This window comes from Leuresthes tenuis, unplaced genomic scaffold, assembly GCF_036924035.1.
Source record: "Leuresthes tenuis unplaced genomic scaffold, fLeuTen1.0.hap1 SCAF_19, whole genome shotgun sequence".
NCBI classification, from domain to species: domain Eukaryota; kingdom Metazoa; phylum Chordata; class Actinopteri; order Atheriniformes; family Atherinopsidae; genus Leuresthes; species Leuresthes tenuis.
Window position 1 is genome coordinate 6,095,297 of NW_027325373.1, and position 21,847 is coordinate 6,117,143.

Here is a 21,847-nt window from a genome sequence, read left to right on the forward strand (position 1 = left end):
TGATTACAAATGCTCAAAGGATTATTGAAATTTTACAAATTTGAGGTCATGCTTAAGTGCCTCAACTGTGCAACAACTATCCCCAATGCCAAGTTTCAGGTTGAAATTCAGCATCAGTGTAACACATCTACATATGGCACATTCATTTTAATGAGATGGTGGATTCAGTGTGGCGCCTGCCAACGCATTATGCTTTTTGTAAGCTAATTAAAAGACCGACCACTTCTATCAAGAAATATTAATCTTATCTCACTCTGATGACGGCAATAAAGTCCATACTTGATGATATTGCCTTGAAACACGCAGAAGCAGCGCATCCCCTCATACTACCTCCTCAAGGGGAAATCAATGTATCTTAATGACAGATCATTAGTTGCTCTGTAAAGGGGAACCATTTTAATGGAAACAACTCAGTCTCACCTCAGAACAAGAGGTGATATCACAGGAAGCAACTGGCTAGTTTTTCTTAGCTTTTCAAACAGATAATCTAATTTTTCTATCTTCTTGGGGTCCTGCCTGCCATAATGCATTCCCTTAGCCCATACCCTGCTTCTTGCCATCACAAACAAATGCCCAAACCAACCCTAATTTTAAAAGATGGCTTTGACCCTAAAGAAAAAAAAATGTATCCATGGAATTCAGCATCTGAAATCAAATCAAAATAGGCAAGCTGGTCAAAATTGAACACACTGATAAAGCGGGCCGGCGCTTAACTGGGGATTAATCTGGAACCACTGGAGCTGATTATGCAAAAGAGGAATGCTGCAAAAGCTGCTCAACATAATGGACAACACTGCACACCATCTTCATAGTGTAGTGTTCAGTCAAGTACAGAAAGTCATTCTTGCACACAGCAATTATTGAATCTTTACGCTGGAAAATGGATATCCCCTAATGATATTCAATTTGGGAATCAGTTCTGTTTAATTTTGGTCCATTCAAAGCTTCTGAAATCCAAAAGCATTGTGTAGACTGCTAGCTTATGTATCCCAGAAAAAATGCTATACACACATATTGTACATACATAGCCCACAAACACAACTGGCAATCAAGTAGTAGTTTGCCACGCTAGAGAGGAGTTGTGTAATTCCACAGGGTTTATAGTGATTTTTTATTTGGAGCTCTGGAAAGCTCTCTTCTGCTTTGGTTTGGTGAAACATGAAATGGTTGGAGTGTGAATTGAAATGCCTCCAGGATTGTAGACACAACTATCAGTTCTTGAAAGTTTATTTTTCCTGTACAGAACAGAATCTCACTTTAATTACTTATCTGCTTCTGCAGATTGGTGCAATGATTACCTTTGTAAGGGATGAATATATTTTTGGATACAGAAATTTCTGAGTAAACTGTGAGCTTCATTGATTGTCAGTGTGTGTTTACAACATGCGCTGCAAATGATATCAGTCCAAACACAAAAAAGAAAGTAGTTTGGTGTAAGGAGTCCACGAGATGTGAAGTTTGCTTAAAAACCAGATGAATTTTTCTTTTATTGAAGGGCACTTGCAACTCCAGTACATCCGACAAAAAGGTTGCAATGTAAAATATTGTAGTCTGACACTAATTGGGCACTTTATTAAGGTCAGCATATTGATACTGTGCCAGGCCTCCCTTTACCACCAGTTAGTCATGGCCTGCAAGAAGATTAATTATTTCTTTAATTTTCTGGACCTCAAAGAAAAAACTGCAACACTTAATTTTAGCAAAAAATTCTCAACTGTTAGTTCATGATATCTCTTATCCAGCCACATACCAAGGTTCAATGTTTGCTCAAGACTGCGTCTACCCAAAATCACCCCACAAATCTACAACAATGTTAACTATTACTATGAACCCTTTAGCACTTTAAAAAAATATTTGATCAAAAACAAGTAGATTTTAATTTTACTCCTAACCAACTGACTTTAATTTGTAAACCCAACACAGAAGTGACAAAGTATCATTGTAATTTTTTGTGTTGAGACATTACCATGGTAACCATCAAAATGGTGTCCAGTAAGGTGACTGTAAAAAGATTGTGATGTTGTCCTAATGATGATAATTTTCTAAGCCCAACCAAGTAATATTATTATGTAACCCTAACCAGCAAGTGACAGTAGTGTTTCAGTAAGGTGTTACATTACTTACTGAAAATTAAACATAAATGGAAAAAAAGCAGTTAAAGTGTCTTTAAGCTCTGATGTGGAAATGTTGATATGAGTTTATTTACCTGTTGCCTGCTCTAGGGGCAGTAGTTTAGAGGATGCCCCTATGGGTCATTTTTAGGACTATTAGTAACACACAATCTGTATGGTCATTTCAATTTGAGGACTCTTCCTCGTCAATAGAGCTGAGTCAAACAAAAGACTGTTATAAGGCCGCTGACTGACTGTCATATTCTTGCACACAAGTGTGTAATGACTTATACTCACTGTTAGATTTTATCGTTCTGGATGTATCTTCTAACAGATGCTAAAATATGGCCTTAAAGGTGTGCACATTGTCAACAACTATTTCGAGTCTCAAAATCAAAGATATAAATCATTACATCATTGCTGTGATAGAGAAGGGGCTACCTAAAAATCTGGAACCAGGACAGTATTATATCTAATTCAAAGATAAATCGTGTATGCAAACAACACATGAGGCTTGAAGAGGGAATCTGACAGCCGTGGATAGAAGTAAATTGCAGGGACAATGAATGTGAATCGGGGAAGGAAGCTGAAGAAAGACTGATTCTCAAATTGAGTAGTTTGAATGTGTAATTCATTAATGGTATGAGGAGAAATAGAGTTCTGAAGACAGTTAAGTGACAGATGTCTAAAGGATGTGAAAGGTCCAAGCATTTTTATTTTCTTATAAAAATACTTCAGGGCTCTATTTTTTTGTGCTGTGGCTTTAACACATCAGTTTACGATAGAAAAGTGTCATTCATTAATTCATTCATTAAGGATGTAGCCGCAGTTATTCATGAATTACTTGACTTTCAAAGCTTAACTTGGTTAAATTTTTTTGTGTTTTTTTTCAAACAGGGTCCTTTCAGATGCACACTCATTAATCGTTAGACTGCATAACAACTTGACTATCATTCCTTTGTAATAAAAAGTAAAGTCTCAAAATGTAGAAACACAGATCCTAGATGCTTCTCTCAGGACACCATTTCAGAAGTAAATAAAATTGTCAAGATTAATGAGATAATAACTACTGCCTGTGTGTGCATAGATACAATTTGCAACAATTTGCTTGACGTTTATCTAGTTTTTATTTTGTTTTATTTTGTTTGTCTCTTTCTCCTTTTCCCACACTGTAGGCTCTGCTCTGCGGCATCGCTGGCTAGTGGTCCAACTCTTGATGCAGGTGTGGTTGGCAGCAAATCCATCCCTGAGTGAGCGCCAGTGCCCCAAGAGTTGTCGTTGTGATGGAAAAATTGTCTACTGTGAGTCAAGCGCCTTTCGTGATGTCCCCAAGAACCTCTCAGGAGGCTGTGAGGGCCTGTCTTTACGGTACAACAGTCTCTCTGGTCTTCGTGCAGGCCAGTTTGTAGGCCTCAACCATCTTATATGGCTCTACTTGGACCATAATTACATTGCCTCTGTGGATGGAATGGCCTTCCAGGGGATCCGCAGGCTTAAAGAGCTCATCTTGAGCTCCAACAAGATCACATCACTCCACAACACCACATTCCACCCTGTCCCTAACTTGCGTAATCTGGACTTGTCATACAACAAACTGCAAGCCCTGCAGCCTGGGCAGTTCCAGGGCTTACGGAAACTTCTCAGTCTTCATATACGCTCAAATTCCCTAAAAAGTATCCCAATGCGTCTGTTCCAAGATTGTAGAAACCTTGAGTTCCTTGATCTGGGTTACAACCGTCTGCGCAGTATCAGTCGGAATGCATTTTCAGGCCTTGTCAAACTCACTGAGCTGCATCTGGAGCATAATCAGTTCTCAAAGATCAATTTCTCTCACTTTCCTCGCCTCTATAATTTACGGGCTCTTTATCTGCAGTGGAATCGCATTCGCTCAATGAGCCAGGGCCTTACCTGGACCTGGGCCTCCATCCAGAAACTGGATCTGTCAGGGAATGAGCTGACAGAAGTTGATGCTGTGGTTTACCAATGCTTACCCAACCTGCAGACTCTCAACCTGGATTCCAACAAGTTGACCAATGTTTCTCAGGAGGTGGTTGACGCTTGGATCTCTCTGACTATGATAAGCTTAGCTGGGAATGTATGGGACTGTGGCCCCGGTATCTGTCCTTTGGTCACTTGGCTAAGAAACTTTAGAGGGGCAAAAGAGACCACCATGATTTGCGCCTCCCCCAAGAAAGCCCAGGGTGAGAAGGTGATGGATGCCATTGAAGCCTTTGGTGTTTGTCAATCAAACCAAGTGACAACACTCATAGTGAGCATTCCTCCAAACCCATCCAGCATCCCTGTACAGACAGAGCATCGCCCAGCCATTCTGGCTTTACCAACAAGCTCTGGAAAGAGAGCTGAAGGATCCCTTAGAGGTCCCACTTCATCAGCAGTTACTCCACCTGTTGTTCTTCCCCCGGAGCAAGACTTGGAACCTGTGTCCTTCCATAAGATTGTGGCCGGAAGTGTTGCCCTTTTTCTATCTGTTGCAATGATCCTGTTGGTAATCTACGTGTCCTGGAAGCGCTATCCTAGCAGCGTCAAGCAGCTGCAGGAGCACTCAGCAGCAGCACGCAAACGTCGCAAGAAACCTAGAGAGACAGAGCGCACCCTGAGCTCTCCCCTTCAGGAGTACTATGTGGACTACAAGCCCACCAATTCTGAGGCCATGGATGTGCTCGTGAATGGGACTGGCCCATGCACCTATACCATCTCAGGCTCCCGAGAATGTGAGGTATGATCCACAGCACCATCACTCACCCTTGACAAAACTGTCCACAGTGAGCAGATCAGAGGTTATTATTTGCACTGCTTTGAGAAATAAGTCTATTACTTGATTACCTACGCAGCAGGTTGGATTACACTGTGTATCCATGGATTATTACTAAACAATGTGGAGATGGTTTTGTCATGTGTGTTTTGTGTGTAAAAATGTATGTATAACAATACATTACTTTTTTTCAGATGGGTGTTTGTATGTTAGCTTAAACCCAAATCTCTGCTGAGATGCAAATGTCAATGATTACATATCAAATTCTTTTTATAATCTTGAGTTTAGGCTATGTGGTGTGTAATAAGACATTTGTGCTTGCTCAGGTAGTTTTGCCTTTTTCCTCACTCGTCACAAACTTTGTACTGTGTGCTTGCTCTGCTGCTATTTAGTTTTTGACGGATAGATTTGTGTGAGGAGAATAGCTAAATGTTCAGAAGATTCCCTTCTGGACAGTGGACGTGAATGCTGATAGAAACTCTTGTCACTGAACGGAACTTCCTCTGAGCAAATGACTTTTCTTCACACTTTTCTTGACACAGCTATGACTCAAGATAGTTGTTGGAAAATTTCACCGCCCCCAAACAGCAGTGCCTTTCTGCTTTGCATTCTTCATTTTTCTTGCAGTTACTCACTTGTTTACTCACTTGCCCATTTAATTAGTCATGCATAACCCAAAATGAATACTTTGACTGACCATTTACACTTTATTTCACTCAGGGATAGATTAGGGGGTAAAAAAACGTATTTGTAACACATTGACATAAACACAGAAGCAGTCTTTGATAATCCCAAAAGGAGTGAAAATCCAGCTTACACTTATTACACTCTTAACGTACCAGACATACTGTAAATAATGTTGGTTAAATCTTTTTTTCTGTTGTAGTTATCCAATATACATATAATAAACAGTATAAAAACAGGTTCGGGAGAAATATCTCGCTAATTCATAACACTGACTTTAGGTCTCAGATATTTCAGCATTTCCATGGAATACATTTCTGATGTTTAAACAGTAAGGAGGTGGATTTTATCATCCACAATATCATTTATTTCTTTTACCTAGTGCCAGACTTCCTTGGAGGCAGGTCATTTTGTCAAATGAAATACTTGTGGGTAGCTGTAATTGATCTGTAAAAAGTGGAGCACATGTCACAGCTGCCATTTTGTTGCTGTTGCCCTGCTGTCCCTCGTGAAGGTTTTAATTGGCTCCTTTTAGCTCATTGTGCTGTTTTTATATTGAGTTAAAATGTTGTAATACTTAATTATCAGTGGTAGTTAACATAGTTCAGCCACTGTCCATATAATGCCGGGTTTCCGTTTGCTTTAATTATTTGGTTTTCACATGACCTCATTTTGAAGCGTTTTTTAGGCTTCATACCAGCATGCAACCCTATACAACTTCATCTTATTTCCGAATGAAAACAAAGACATCAGTATAGAATCATTCTGTTAAAAAAATGCAATCGGTTTATCATTTGAATAGTCTAAAAAGGTATAGGTTTAAAGAGATATTTTTTAAAACAAAATACAAAATCAGACAAAACTGTTTGTATAGTGTTTATTATTTCTTGTAAAGCCATGCTTGTGTTTCTCCTCAGTCATGGTACAGTCACTCCCCTGTTTTACCTCTGTGTTTGTTGGTGACACTGTAAGTTGATGAGTCACTTACAATTTCTTGTCATTGTTGGCCATTTACCCACACTTAACAGCATACTTTACACAGCAAGTAGCAAGAAATCTCAAAATGTGTTGAACAAGCTCTTTATTATACCCCTGCTTCATGTCCCCCGTCCGGTCCACGGATTCACAGATTCTCCCCCACATGCTTTTTTTCCTAGTCCCTGCTCGTAGCTTCAAGAATGCTTTGCAGTAATAAATGGGCATGTGTTTTGATGGGATGGCCTGCTGTTTGTGCTGATGGATAGGCTGTTTGCGCCAACAGCAGATCAGATGAAAATATGGAATGATTACCAAGAGATGTACATAGATTTAATTTCAATCCAACTTTGAGATTGTTTTTTTTCATCCAGCCCTAACTGGTAATAATAAACATTTCTAGAAAATATTGTGATATATATTTTGTATTGCTATTCCGTCTAAAAATACCGAGACATAATTGCCCGATGATACTGCCCGGCCCCAAGCCTGAATATGATGAAAAGAAGGTGCAAATTACAGATTTATACAGTACAAAAACATAATAAGTATCTTTAAAGAGTTCTGTAAGGATATATAGATTTTTTTTTATCCTGCCACTAAATAAATTAACAAATACACAAAGCTTTCCAGAGGTTTACCAGAGGGATGAGTTGAATTGTGTCACTGACACTTATAATTTAAGCAATTTACTAGGTCATTTGCAAAGACACACAGAAGACAAATGTCCAACGAGTAATTTGATCAGTAGGAAATGGGGGTGACGCTATGCTAATCATTTAAAATGGAAGTCACTTTGTTAATATACACCCTTACACTGGTCATTGAGCAGATTTTGTTGGTAAGTTCCTGTAAGCCGTTTTTCTTAACAAACCGAAATGACTGAGTAGTCTTTTGGTTTTTGTTGTTCGTCCAATGAGGGGACTCCCACATTTTGAGTCAGACAACATGCTATCAGTGTTTATTAGAAAATTGCTCATGTGAGCGGTGTGAGGAAAACAAACATATATTGTTGCAATAACAACACTAAGGAGGAGATGACACAGTCACACAAGATGAAGACAAAGAAAAGAAATCCATTGGTTGCCTTCCAGTCTGTCGCATAGGTGATAAAATGGCTGAATTTCATTCTTAACACTTATTTCATTCCTGATACTTGGTGCCAGTTGGATTGACTATTATCTGAAGTATATAGCAGCACCTTGGAAGGCACTACAAGTGATGATATCTTTGAAAGGTATCTTACGCCTCCACTGTATGAAAGCTTTTCAAAAAATCCACACAGGATCTCTCAGGGTAAGTCAGAAGCTAACTTACCCTTACCTCTAAAATCACAGTAGGCTTTTATTTTGAGTTGACGGAACTTGGCTTTTTTTTTTACTGTGTAAGCTAAAAAAGAACAGGAATTAACACACCCTGATAAGGCTAAGGGCCAATTCTACATCACTGGCAGAATTTAACAGATTTGGGACTAACTGGTCCTGTGAATATTTCTAGTTCATTAGTGTGCAGGGATTTGAAAGGGCTACTGTCAAATTAAAAAGAGAGAGCAAATATATATATATATATATATAACAGGGACACATAGAGAAAATAAAGGAGGGTGAAAAAGATGAGAGTTAGTCTGAACTTTAATGTAAAAGATAATACCTTGCAGTAAAAAATAAATAAAACATCACATAACACATAGATCCTGGGCACATTCACCTTTTCCTCCACATACTGTGAATAAGATGTACACAAGTAAGGAAAGTTGGCATTCAGTTACAATCTGCAGTTTGCAAATTAATTGAATATACCAGTGGGCTATTATTGTCAAAAAGATCACAACTTGACTGGTAAACTTTAAAAAAAATGTAGCCACCTGGAGTGAAAACTATGTAAGCTAAGCATGTGGAGGAAAGAGAATAGCAGCAGAGCATTATGCAAAATGTAGTTGTTTCCCCAAGCCTCTTTTATATTCTCTGACTTCCCTTGACTTTCGTGTTTTTTTAGATATTCCTGAAAATACACCGTCATGCCTTATCTGTCATTGTGTCTCATCTTAAGACTGTGTTGTGGGGAGACAGGAGCTATCAGTCAGAAGTCCAGAAAGTCCTGAGTTCATCACAGAAGGTGCTCCGATCTTGTTTCTACATTTTGTTGCTTTCTCGTGGACATAAATCACCCGACAGAACGCAACAGCACCTGCTGCACTCTGCACACCTCGCAATCTCACTTCCTCTCCTCAGGCTCAAGAACACAGCAGCTCACGTCCGTTCTTCCCGGAGCAGGAATTGCTTATGCCTCTTGTGTGACTCTTACCATTTCTTTCATTTGGATTCTGTTCTCCAATATATAGTAACTCCTTCACATGATTGTCCTTTATGATCTCCCAGGTGCACTTGGCAGGAGTCAAGAGATTGGCAACCCTTTTTAGTGAACAGTGTAAAGATGGTGCAATCTTCACCTCCCTGTCACTTAAACCAACCCACAGACTACATTTTATTTTCTGGTCATTTCATTTTGATATTGCTTTGATCTGTTCAATTCTATCTTTCTTCCTGATGTGTTCAGTGGACTTCACTTGATTTCGTGTCACCTTTTTGTGTGTCAGAATATCGTTTTATTACCATTTCCACTTTTTTCCTAATCAGTCTTGTAGCTTAGCAACAGCATATGGTAACATATAATCTCTTTCCATGATGACTCTATTACCTATTTTCACTTTGTGAAATATCCATGTGTCTACCAACACTACCATCATCCTTTAACATCTATCACCTTTCCTTCAGATCTGATTTGTGCCCCTTGGCAGTCTGAATTCAAGAAATCTATACAAACATCAATTTTTGCACTGGACACAAAATTGCCTAAATTTCCCTCTCTGGTATTGATTTTGATTCAACGCCAAGTCCACTTTGTCAGCTCAATTTAAGTCCTTCCTTTGCATAGCCAGGTTTGAATTTTTTTTCTTTGCCAGCAAGATAACCCTTTTGACTTCATCTCCTCATCATTTCCCCTGAAACGCGTTCCAAAACATGATCCCCTACTGTTGTTTTTTGGAAATCAATCTAAATTAAAAGTGTTTCATGACCAGTTTTACCTCGAAACATTCTGATGCTGAGTCTTAAGAAATCAAATAGATCTTTTAGTGTTTTTATTTCATTTTCGTTCTTGTATTGTACTTAGTCTTTACATTAGTATGTGTCATGACGATAAGTATTGTTATACATGCTTTTTGAGCTGGGATTAATCTGCTTCTGTTGTGCATCTCTGTCGTATGTGTCGTAAGTACAGAGCCAGAAAAGGAGGTGGTAGCAGTCAAAATGGGTCATATGCATAAGAGCAAGCCAACATAGTGGAAAACATCACTCTAACCAGCGACTATGGTCACTCAGCTGATTCTGTGACACCGGCCTGATGTGTGTAAGTGCACACCAATGCAGGGCTGAGCAGTCTGCTCGTCTGGCATGCGTGAATTACCAATAAGGGAAAGTGGTGGGTTACTGAGATGCACTTTTTGTGCCAATAAGCCTATTGTACACATGTGTGCAACAGATATGTGAAAAAGGCTAAAGACAAAAAAATAATGTCTTCACGAATTTCAGAGTTAGCCATTTCCTTGAAAACGATCTAAAAACGATGATAATTAATCCTGCACCAGTTTTTTGTACAAATGAAATGAAGCTGACCAACTACTGCAAGGCAGTAGAACAGCCTAAAAAAATGAAATATGTAACTATGCAAGACAAAAAGGCAAAAGATATAGAAGCTGTTTCAAGGGTACTTTAAAATGCAGATATTGCAGTGAAGTTTCCCCAATTCTATACTTACACTGAGCATTAAGCATTTTTAATACGCTTGATCTGAAATCTTGTGTTTAAATATGGAAATAATGCAAACAAAGCAATTTATAAAAGGTGTAGGATCAGAAATCTGAACTATGGCTAAATCCAGTTTCCAAAATTCTTCTGATTACATTTCCAAATATAAACCAAAGTTTAAAAAAGAAAGAAATCTTAATTTTCAAGGCTTTCAGGAACAACATGTAAAGCCATCTAATATGTAAATAAGACGATAAATGCACCACGAAGCACTTTATTGTAAAATTTACTTAAAAAAACAAACTTCTATTTTCATAAAACCTTTAATAGGAATATAATTCAAGGCTCTCACTGTTTGTGGACAGATCCATGGACGAGGCACAAGAGTCAGGTGATTATGATAAGTGTTGTAAATAGGAATAGGAGAAACAAAAAATATTTCACCTTTCCTAACAGCCTGCAGTCAGTGCTTTCCCTAACCCGAATATTTGTGAAACAGGCGGTGGTCTTCAACCTCTGCTTGACTTTCAAGATAGCATCCTGGCAAATTGCAAAGAATATATGCCTCTTGGCAATACCAAAGCAGAAACTAATGTAACCATTAAAAATGCATTTTTTATTTAGCAGATAAACGATTTGAAAGATGGCACTTTTCCCCTCTGGAATTGTGACATGCATTGTTCATGTCCATCTAACATTTTAAAGACAATCCATTTAAAAAAAGATTCTTTCTTCAACAAGATTTTTTAAATCATCTATAATGGATGATTTTGACAGCATTAGTTGTACTTTCAATATATTGCCATCCATCCATCATCTGTCGCTTATCCGAGGGTCGGGTCGCGGGGGCAGCAGTTTTAACAGAGAAACCCAGACGTCCCTGTCCCCGGCCACTTCCTCCAGCTCTTCCGGGGGGACCCCGAGGCGTTCCCAGGCCAGCCGAGAGACATAGTCTTTCCAACGTGTCCTGGGTCTTCCCCGGGGTCTCCTCCCAATATATTGCTTGCTTACTAATTTGTCTTACACTAATTACTCTGAACTCACTTCGGATTCCAACAGGTACCAGGACCTGCAAAAAACTATTTTCACAAGAAACAGATATTGCTATAGTTGAAATATGTCAATATATTATAAGTCTTTGGTGGCAGTGTCAACAGGGAAAGAGTTAAGCCATCTATGCCTCTCCGGAATATCACCTTGTTTGGGAAGAGTAAAAAAAACAACATTTCCAAAAAAGCCAAAAGAGTAAATATTTTAAAGTGTCCCTTTCTGCCTGTCTATTTGTCCCTCCATTTCCCAAGGTCATGTTATCAAATTATTAACTGCTCAAAACAGTTTTACAGAAGCACGGGGTGGTTAGCCAAGGGCAAGTAAGCTATCTGCAATTCAGTGGGGAGGCTGAACGTATCTATGCTTGTGTCTTTAGTCTACAATTAGCCATGTGGGAGTCTTCAAACATGCACAGTGCATGAGAAAACATCTCTCTCATCCACTAATCCTGTCTGTTTCACACTCTGCTTCCATGCTGCTGCTTTCTGCTCTGCTGTTTGATCCATGCTTAATGAGGATGTTAGATCACCAATACAGCAATTACATTACCTGCAGAAGAGGCAAGACTCTTTTCTTCTCCTCATAGTTTTGGCAAAACAGCCCAAGTGTATCGTTACTGCTAAGCTTGCTAAAGTGCACTTCCTCTGTTATCTTTTCTTCTCTCCGGTGATTCTCATTTTAAAATCTTCTTCAATTTGAAGCTCATGTACTTGCCTTCTATCGGCTCGCTTGGCAATTATAATTATTTCCCCCCTTCTGGTCTTTTTAGTTTCAAAGCCGTTTTTAAGGCTGTGTTCATTTGTTATACAGAAGACTCCTGTCTGCTTTATTACACTGAATATGCTTCACGATCAACTGATGAAGCACTGCTACTCTACATGGCAACTTCTACTGAGCCCAACATATGGATGAAGCAAGTAGTGCAACATTTTGTCACTGCTTGTGAGAAAAGAAACTGGAGTTTTATGAGAGAGACAAAATGGTAATATTTTTGTGCCATGCCTCAAAGTAGACTGTGTTTGGTTTTCTTGTCATTTTTGACACTGTCTTTTCACATTTACAGAGGTAAATGTATGTTATATGATATAAAAGGCATTTTTTTCAACAATGAAGCATTCATTACACCTGTGATGATCTGTTTTTGAGATAAATGTGTACATTTATGTTTATTTTGAGAATAACTTAGTGTGGCTTTTCTTCTTTATTTAAGATATTCTAATGGCTCTCATTTTTCTTCACCCTAATGGTAGAATGTGATGTTTTATTCACTATCAGATGTGTGACTTGTTTGGGACATGTATAACAAACCAGTGACCCTGAACTCTGAAGCCTAGAGGGAGTCCTGAGGGCTGAGAAGTCAATCAGTAACGTTAAGAGCAGGAAGAGAGTGCAATACTGTTTTCATATCCATGTATGTAAGGAGTCAACTCAACTCAGCTCTATTTATAAAGCCCTTTAACAACAGCCGTGGCTGAAACAAAGCACTGTACATGAATAACAACACAAAGTATAAAACATAAAACATAAGAACAATATAAAAAAAACAATAATAAACTATAACAATATTAAAACAATAAAGCAAAAACAGAAACATAGTCTCATGCTGGGTTGAAAAAGCCATGAAATAAAAATAGGTTTTAAGACAAGTTTTAAAAATGGACAGTGAAGAGGCTTGTCTAATGTGCAATGAGAGGTTGATCCATAGTTTAAGACCGGCAGCGGAAAAGGCTCTATCTCCTCTGAGCTTCCGTTTAGCCCTTGGTACCTCCAGGAGCAGCTGACCAGCTGATCTGAGGCAGGAGTATAATGATGGAGCAGCTCAGAGAGGTAAGGCGAGGCGAGCCCATTTAAAGATTCAAAAACAAATAAAATAATCTTAAAATTATATCTAAAATGCACAGGCACCCAGTGGAGGGAGACTAAAATGGAAGTGATGTGCTCCCTCTTACGTGCTCCAGTTAGGAGGCGAGCAGCAGCATTTTGGACTAACTGGAGACGTGCGAGGGAGGACTGGCTGACTCCAAGATAAAGTGCATTACAGTAATCCAGCCGGGATGTAATGAAGGCGTGGATTACAGTTTCAAAGTACATATGTGCAGGGAAGGGCTTCACCTTTGCCAGCTGCCTAAAACAAAAAAAAAAAACAGGTGGACCTCACTATCGCACGTATGTATGCGTATGACTTAATTTTGCTTTAGCATAATGTTAAACTACGTTGTAGGTATCGGACATAAAATTATTACATTTTTAAATGTATCATTGAAAAAAATCTTCGGTTCAGCACTTTGGCTTTTGCCATTTTGGAGCTTTTGAAACTGTGACCGAATTGTGTATGCCCATTTGGTTATAGCTTGTCAGTTTACTATGTAGCCCTGCTCACAAACTGTATATGTTTGTCTGTTGAATAAAACATTCAATGAAGTTTATTAAGAGGGATCCGGAATCATTTCCCCTGCATTGGAGGGCACCCCTTGCTGGCAGATTTACACCACAGAAGACTGTGCCTTTTTTAAATGTTGTTGTTAAGCAGCCTTTGATTGTGAAATAATTACCATTTCCAACAGACAAAATACTTTATATGTAGAGGGTGAAAGATGTGTCAGTTGCACACGACTGCCAACCAGACAACTAGGGTATGGCTCCTGTCTGACTTAGTAAATCCTACATTTAGACGTTCCGTTTTAAACACCATTTTCATTTTCAGTCATCATTTATTTTTACATCATTCTGTTGGTTGGATCATTTTCAGACAGGTTGGACTGCCATATCACCCTTAGCCTTTCACTTGGTAACAAAATTACTTCAGAAAGAGCAATGGATGAGTCATTCTTTGACCTGCATCTTAGCCTATTGTACTTATTTTCTGCACATACTTATTCTGCACATATGAAGAACAAGAGGGCAACCAAGCCATTCACGTGATAGGCACTCTTAAGCAATTTTATTCAAATCTATGGCCCACTAATGGTCTAAGGAAGCACTGTAATTCTGTTGGGACTTTTCACCCAAATAATTATGTGTTTTTGAATAAACTGAATATGAGTCATATAAAACTGGCCTGTCATCCTTGAACAACACTGCTGACAGACAGAAATATCCAATCTTTCCTAAGTTAATTTAGAATTTAATTTTAATAGGTTCCATGGGGTTTAATGACAGGACACTTACTTGGAATTCATGACTGCACCTTTCAAGGAGTCTTAATTCATTACTTCAAAAAAGAGTTTTTATAGCAATGTAGCTTTGTCCTAATTAGCTAACCACTGTAATTAAAAGCCACTATCCAAAAAGACAGGGTGTGAGCTTTGTCTTTGCACTTCTGTGTGGGTGGACCAAGTATTAAGAATCAAAATGGATTGTTGGCAATTTTTTCATCCACTCTTCATTAAATAGTAATGTTTCTGCTCTCTGGATTTCCTTGAAATCCAGGAAAAGTAGAAACAGTTTCTCCAGAGTAAACATGATTTTGTTTATGAGAACCTTGTAAGGCACTCTAGTGTATGCTCAGTGCACCCTGTTTCCTATAACAACTCCTCTCAGTGATATGGGGGTGTACGTACTGGGCTCGAATGGCAGTTTCCAGAATTTCCCGTTCAAGTTTTTTTGTACCCATTAGGACGTCATAACTTACATCTTTATTAATTAAACTCCTAGCCTTTTGCTCTTGTATATGAGGCCTTGTCCAACCATATGTTGATTTTGCCCCCTAAAAGTAATTAAAATCCAAAGGTTGGGCAATGAAATAAAAGAGCAAAGTGACAAACTATTTCCAAACTGCAGGTGTAATGATCTTAACTGTAGGCTAATGGACACCTTTTCCCGTGTTGAGGACCCTTTGTGCTATTATTGGTTATGACAGTATTTCAGTCAACCTGTCTCGCAAATTCACCATGCAGAGAGGATAGACTGGCTCTTAGTTGAAGTGGAGTGAGAAAGTTATGCAGGTGAACACCTGGCAGAGATGCACGTTCAACATGACAGAGCATTCGACTGGCATAAAGGAGAAGCAGTTAGAAAGCGAGAGGAATCGGGCGGTCATCCAGACTCCTCAGATTGGCAGGCGTCTGTTCACAAAGACACAGAGGCCTTCCTCCACAGACAGCTGTCCACCCTCAAAAGGCTTAAAGCCTCTTCTTTTTTTTTTCTTTTGAAGCAAAATAATAAATCAGAGGCAACACCCAGTGGATTTGCAGTTCTCCAAAATGATCAGATCAATGTTGACTGTGACTGACACCTAAGAATGAAAGGGTGCCTTTGATCAAAGCTTGGTTAATTATGCAACTTGGACTAAAAAAGTACATCTACAATGAAAACACAACTTACGACTGATTGGACTCAGGAAACCAGTGTAAATGACACTGATCCTGCAGTGGAAATTCTGTGATATTGATTAAAACAGCTTCAAACATCTTTACTTAATGTTATTACCAATATTAAAGATAAATTCATTAAGGTTAGAAGAAAAATATGTAGTAATGTGAAAAAGAAAATAAACCTTTCAATTCTAAGATTTTATGTATTTGAACATATTAATAATGATCTGGTCAGGTAAAATTCTTCTCTCTAAATGATATGGGCTTGTTTTACAGCCACATGACCTGGGTACATTGCAGTATTTCAGTTGATCATGAACTCCTCTGTATACCAAAGTCCTCTAGAGTCAAATGTAAGGCCATCTGTTCGTCAGCTAAAGCTTGTCTGAAATTGGGTCATGTAACAGGACAATGATCCCAAACCTACAAGTAAATCTACAGCAGAATCCCTGAAAACGAAAAGCATTGAGGGTTGCAACGGTCCAGTCAAAGGCCAGACTTCAACCTGGTTGAAATGCTCTGGTGGAACCTTAAGAGAGCTGTGGAACAATGAGAGAGACTGATAACATCATGCAGAATATGAAGTTAACTCTGCTAAAGGGGGATCTACAACCCACTGAATCATGGGGAGTTTGTAGTTTTCACCACACACTGCTTCTGCCTCTTAGCCTTGGTTTTGTCAAATAAAAAAATGACACAGCCACATGCTCTTGTTCATCGGAGTCTCTATCTATCCAGAGACTACCAGACCTGGTAAACACCAGGTGATTCATTCATATTAATGAATTAAAATCATTCTGTACTTTTACATGAAGGGACATTTGCACATGCAATTCAATTTGTAATCATGACTAGGCTATCAATATATATATATATATATATATATATATATATATATATAGACATGCTGCATCCTCTCATGCCGGCATACAAAGTAACTGTCATCTCTCCAGTAGGGCTATTCTCAGAGGTCTCATTCCATTGTGTCTCCTATTTCTTTTAAAGTCTTTTCCTCTGGTGTGTCAAGCACATTATTTTTAGTTAATTACCTGTCTCTGACAGCCTCCAACATCCCACTCACTGTGGACTCAACGCATGAGCTTGATGCAGGTTGCCTTCTGCTGCAGGAAAATGTATCCCGCTCATGATTGATGACTTCTTTTCTCAGCAGCTTCACTTTAGTATTCTGCCCTCATATGTCCAAACTGCGAAGGAAATTATATGAACACATGTTCTGAGAATAAGTGTTGTCGGATTTTTTACTTTTCAACGTTCCGGGATGAAAACAGAATGACATCATGAGGCATTTGTGAAAAGACGATGGAAAAAGGGTGAAAATGTCAATTGCATAATTTCTCTCCAATACACATACTCTGCTTGTGCAAAATCTGCTCTACAATGCAACAATGCTTGTGTAGCAAAATAACATATAATTTGAGGCAGTCTTTAACTGTAAAATATAATGGTCCCTCTTATTGATCGGATTAGCTGGGTAATAAAGGCACTGTATTGACAAAACTGACAATGGATACGTTGGGGATTGATTGTGCCATGAGGCTAGTGAGGCTACTTAGGGACCAGGGCCCTGCTCTGTATTCATTGACTATCTCATGAAATATGAAAATGATCTTGGATAATGATTGTGGGAGAAAACCCACCTGAGCCTTGTGTCTTCTGTACAAAATGGAATCTGATATTTCACATTTCAGAAACCTTAGACATCTTTTACTGATTATGTTATATAGTGACTTAGCTGCCTATTGTGTTTTTAGTCAATTTAAAGTTGTCTGTTTGTAATCTATTTAATTATTTTCTTTGTTTGTTTTTTGAGAGCAAAAGGAGGTAAGACCACCCTGAGCTTTACAATGTTAGTTGTTGTCTTTTCAACAGTATTCATTAACCTCTTTGCTTGTCCCCATCTCTGTTAATAGTTTTGGGGAATTAGGGCAAGATCAGATGAAGCTTGTGGCTAGATTAGTTTCAAACATCACCCACAACAAAACTTAACAAACAAAACCAGTATCTGTCAGATAATCAGAAGTCAAGACTTTGTTGGTTGTGTGACTGACATAAAAGAATGAAAGAAAAAAATAATGACATTGTTGCTGCTGTTGTTCCTTTTAAAGGATATTTAGGGGTTAGAGTGTCTGGAAACTATGCATATACCCTCTTTCAATATCAGACTGCAGTACCTTTTTTCCAAAAATTATACCTCTTTGAAATTCTATTTAGGAAGATGCCAAAGTGCCAGTAATTTGTGCAGTGGTTCCGAATTAAGCATACTCTATAACAGAGGTGTAGTGAGTGGACTGGATCTTAACTTCATAATAATGGTGAAAGAATGTGTGCATTTTTGAAAAACAAAATCAATTTGAGCTATTGAGCTGTTGGTTGGAATATTGAAAAAAAAACAGATTTATCCATAATGAAAACAGAAACTGCAACCATGTATATCATGGATTAAGGCCTGTCCAAGAAAAGATTCTCTATTATAATTAACTCATTCACTTTACCTGTTGTGCAGCATCCCAGATACAGTGATGCCTTTTTACTGCCATTTTGCCACTGATTATGACCATTAAAAAGCAGGATGGACAGGGTCAGTGCCCTCTGAATTACAACACTCATCATCAAATACAATTATCTTGATGCTCTCACTATGTGATGGAATTTGAATTGGGACATATCCCAAAGTGCATGCAGTCAAGGAAAAAAGAACACTTTTATCACATTCTCCTTCAACTCATTTCTCTTCTACTGAACTGTTCACTTCCTCAGCAAATACGTACCTGATCAGCCTCAAGCCCTTTTATGTTTAAAGAAAGATTCTAATATTTAACATTGTGCTATTTTTAGAGATCCATTACTGGAGTGGCGGTGTACTCGACCCGTGAAAATGAATTTCTGCATTCCCATGTATTTTAAGTAATGAACTAGTCACAAATTAAACAGTTAAGCAGATTTTTTTGTTGCCTCTTTTTAATCAAGGTAGATGGTTTTTTTTTTCCAATCTCCTCATAATAAGGGCCAGTGTATGGCAGTAATCAGCATCAGGCTAACCAGATTTGCGTCAACAAATTGATGTTTTAGACCTATGACCGTTCTAGTAGATGGAGGTTGAATAATCTGCACTGTGTGCATAAGTGCTTGAGTGAGATTTAAATAGTTTGGCATCAAACTGGTTATCCATTCAGCCATGAATTAAAACACCTGCAGAAGGGATAAAAGTACAGAGCAATGATGTGAATCATGGAAAATAAAGGAAAGGTACAATGACATACACTCACATGCTACTGAGAGATTCACTCTATATCTCAGACTTCTTTCTTTACTTTTTTTTCCCAATGGAACATTTTACGCTTTCACCTAAAATTTATCAGGTCAGCAGCAGAGGAAGGTTTGCCACAGAAAGGGTAGAGAAAAGCAATGGAAAATTACAAGCCGAGTCAAAAGATGGGAGTAGACAAAAGAAAAGAGGATAGAGAAATGGGTAGGTGGACCAAGAGTGATGTAGGGCTTAAGGATTGAGAAAAATTGATAGCTGCAAGGGAGAATGGAGAACGAACACACATATACGCTCTCAGCTCACTCTGACCTGAGAGGCACAGTCTGTTTGATTTAATGCCAATCAGAGTTTTTAATGTCTGTGCAGCGCCTCATAATTTATTAGGATTATCATAAACTTGTGCTGGGAGAAGGAGCGGGGCACTTGTGCCTCCCTCTCAGAATGAATTACTTGCTGCAAGCTGGGGCGTCAATCAGGTCAGAAATGGTGAAACCAGCTTCTCCCACTTTGTTGTTCTCCAGCCTCTCCATGCACCCCTTAACAGCTAGAAACCATAATAAATATTCATCCCATCATATTCTAGCCGACAAGGATCCAGTAATATTGGGTAGTGGAGAGCTTAAGGCAGGTTTTAATTATTTTCTACCTTGGAGGATGTGCCTCTGTCATCAACCTCGAGGAGTGGAGAATTTTGTGGCTGCAGGAATGGGTGTATCACTGTCAGTACGATTAATAATTCTACAGCAGCACCCCAACACCACTCCCCTACTGAACCCCATATTGATTCAATAAGATTTTTTGTCATTTTTGTGGCTGCTGAGCTCCCAGCTTAATTTTAAGGCTTTGTAAAGGGGACACTTGTCTTTTTAGCGGTTTTTTTTTGTTTAAACTTGAAATTGAAATGAACACTGACACTGATCTCCCATCATCTGCTAAGCCTTTTCACTCCATTTCAATCACGCAGAAGATGGAAAAAGGCATTTAAGGTATTGGGTAGGATTAGATGGTAAAGCTTTGTTGTATATATCCAAGATTGTGGACTCACCATGATGAGCTTGTATGGTGGTCCTGAATTAACCCACTTAGGACAAGAAACGGGTAAATGGGAAGAGAAACAGAACCGATCATGTAAATCAAAACAGCAGAGTTGTGTTCTATACCGTTTTTCCCCCCGCTTTTTCTCATTTTCAAGATGTTCAATAACAATCCTTTCCTTGTTATTGGACACACCTGAATGACACATTGATTTTCAAACATTTTCATACTGAATGTAAGAGTATTTCTGTCCACTAAAATATCAAAATATCTACACATAATAGCCACAGCAATTAGACTCTTTATGGTAATACTGAGGCACCATTTGGGTAACCTTAACCAGGGTTCTGCTGCTCAAACCTGGATGGAGCCTGATGATGAAGCTTGGTTTATGGTGTAAGAACCAATTGATTTGTATAATGATCAACCACCCCAACTTCATCCTGCTGATCCAGTTCAATAATATGGCACCCATTAGAACTCTTATGAATCTAAACCCGTCAGCATTTGAGACTTAATGTAACTGAAAGCAACTGACTGTACATGTTAAAATTTAATTGCTAAATTCAAATTGATGCTCACATGCACATCACACTTCAGTCTGTGACAGCCCAGTTTCACAAGAAAGAGTCTTCCTTGTCTTTTGGTTGATCCAAAGAACAGTTCAGCATCCTGATGCAAACCTATTACCATGTAATTATTTATATTTATTTCAAACCGTGAGTATTTCATCCCCAACCCTAACCATATTCCTATTAATATTTAATCCTAATTTTATAGTTTTATACCTAACCAACAAGTACTGGAAGCAAAGTCGACAAAGTGAAAAGCTGCTGAACAGTGTTGTAATTTTAATGTTTTTATACCTTTATTACTACTACAGTGGACGAATGTAGCTATTAACCATTCGGGTGTAAGATTGTTGGAAGTTGCTAGTTTTCTCAATCAGTAATTAATATGATTGAGATATTTTATAGAAGGTTTTATTTTTCTCAATTCTAGGATGAAATCTGCCTATTTGGTCGACCTCAGAATTGTCGCTGATTAATTTTTTGTGTTTTGTGAAAATAACATTTTACAACTCGACAACAAAAAAATTAAATCACAAAAAATGCTCAGAAATTGTGCGATTCTATGATCACTTTACTCTGTTCTTGAAATAGATGCAGCTTAAGTTTTGGTTTATCAGCATATCAACCTCCTATGTTTCCACAGTTTTTCCTACGTGATGACCTCCACTTTCCACCTCTCAAAAGTTTTCATTCGGCCACAAACACAAATAAAGAGGAAGGAGGTGATGGTCAAGGTCCTAATCCACAGACCTTCATGTAGTTAATTCATGCAATTAATTACTTTGTCAAGACTTGTACTGTTTTTTTTTTTCACAATGTGCTTTTCTACCTCCGTTCAGTCCATATTCAAGTCAAGAATGGTTACGGTTAAGCAAACAAAGTTCTGCAGTGCATTGGACTACCTAAGTAGGTAACAACATAAGCTCTGTGTTTGAAAACATAGGTCCTTCAATCATGCAATCTGTTCCCCCTTGGCATCTTTAACCAAATGTTGCCAATAACGCATCAACCACATGTTCAAGTGCAGTATATGGAAGCAATTTTGCATCTGTTCGTTTTGGGTATCAGTTGTATTTGTCAAATTTACAGTGTAGATTTAAAACCCATGGTGGCATGCACCGATCATGGAAACACACATTCCAATGAATGAATGGAAAATCTGAGGAACAATAGAAGGGCTGGCTATTGGGAGTTGGTTTGTGTCCTGTGCAACCATGAAACTCAGTGGGAGTATGAGAGGCA

The 21,847-nt window shown here is 38.4% G+C and overlaps 1 protein-coding gene across 1 annotated transcript in view; it reads left to right on the plus strand.

The window, feature by feature from the left end:
• LOC140277323 (leucine-rich repeat transmembrane neuronal protein 4) overlaps positions 1-21,847 on the plus strand; it is a 105,469-nt gene that overhangs the window by 6,427 nt on the left and 77,195 nt on the right. The window contains exon 2 of the mRNA XM_072372298.1: positions 3,287-4,848. Within this exon, the coding sequence (XP_072228399.1) occupies positions 3,287-4,848 (1,562 nt within the window). The remainder of the gene's footprint in view (positions 1-3,286; positions 4,849-21,847) is intronic.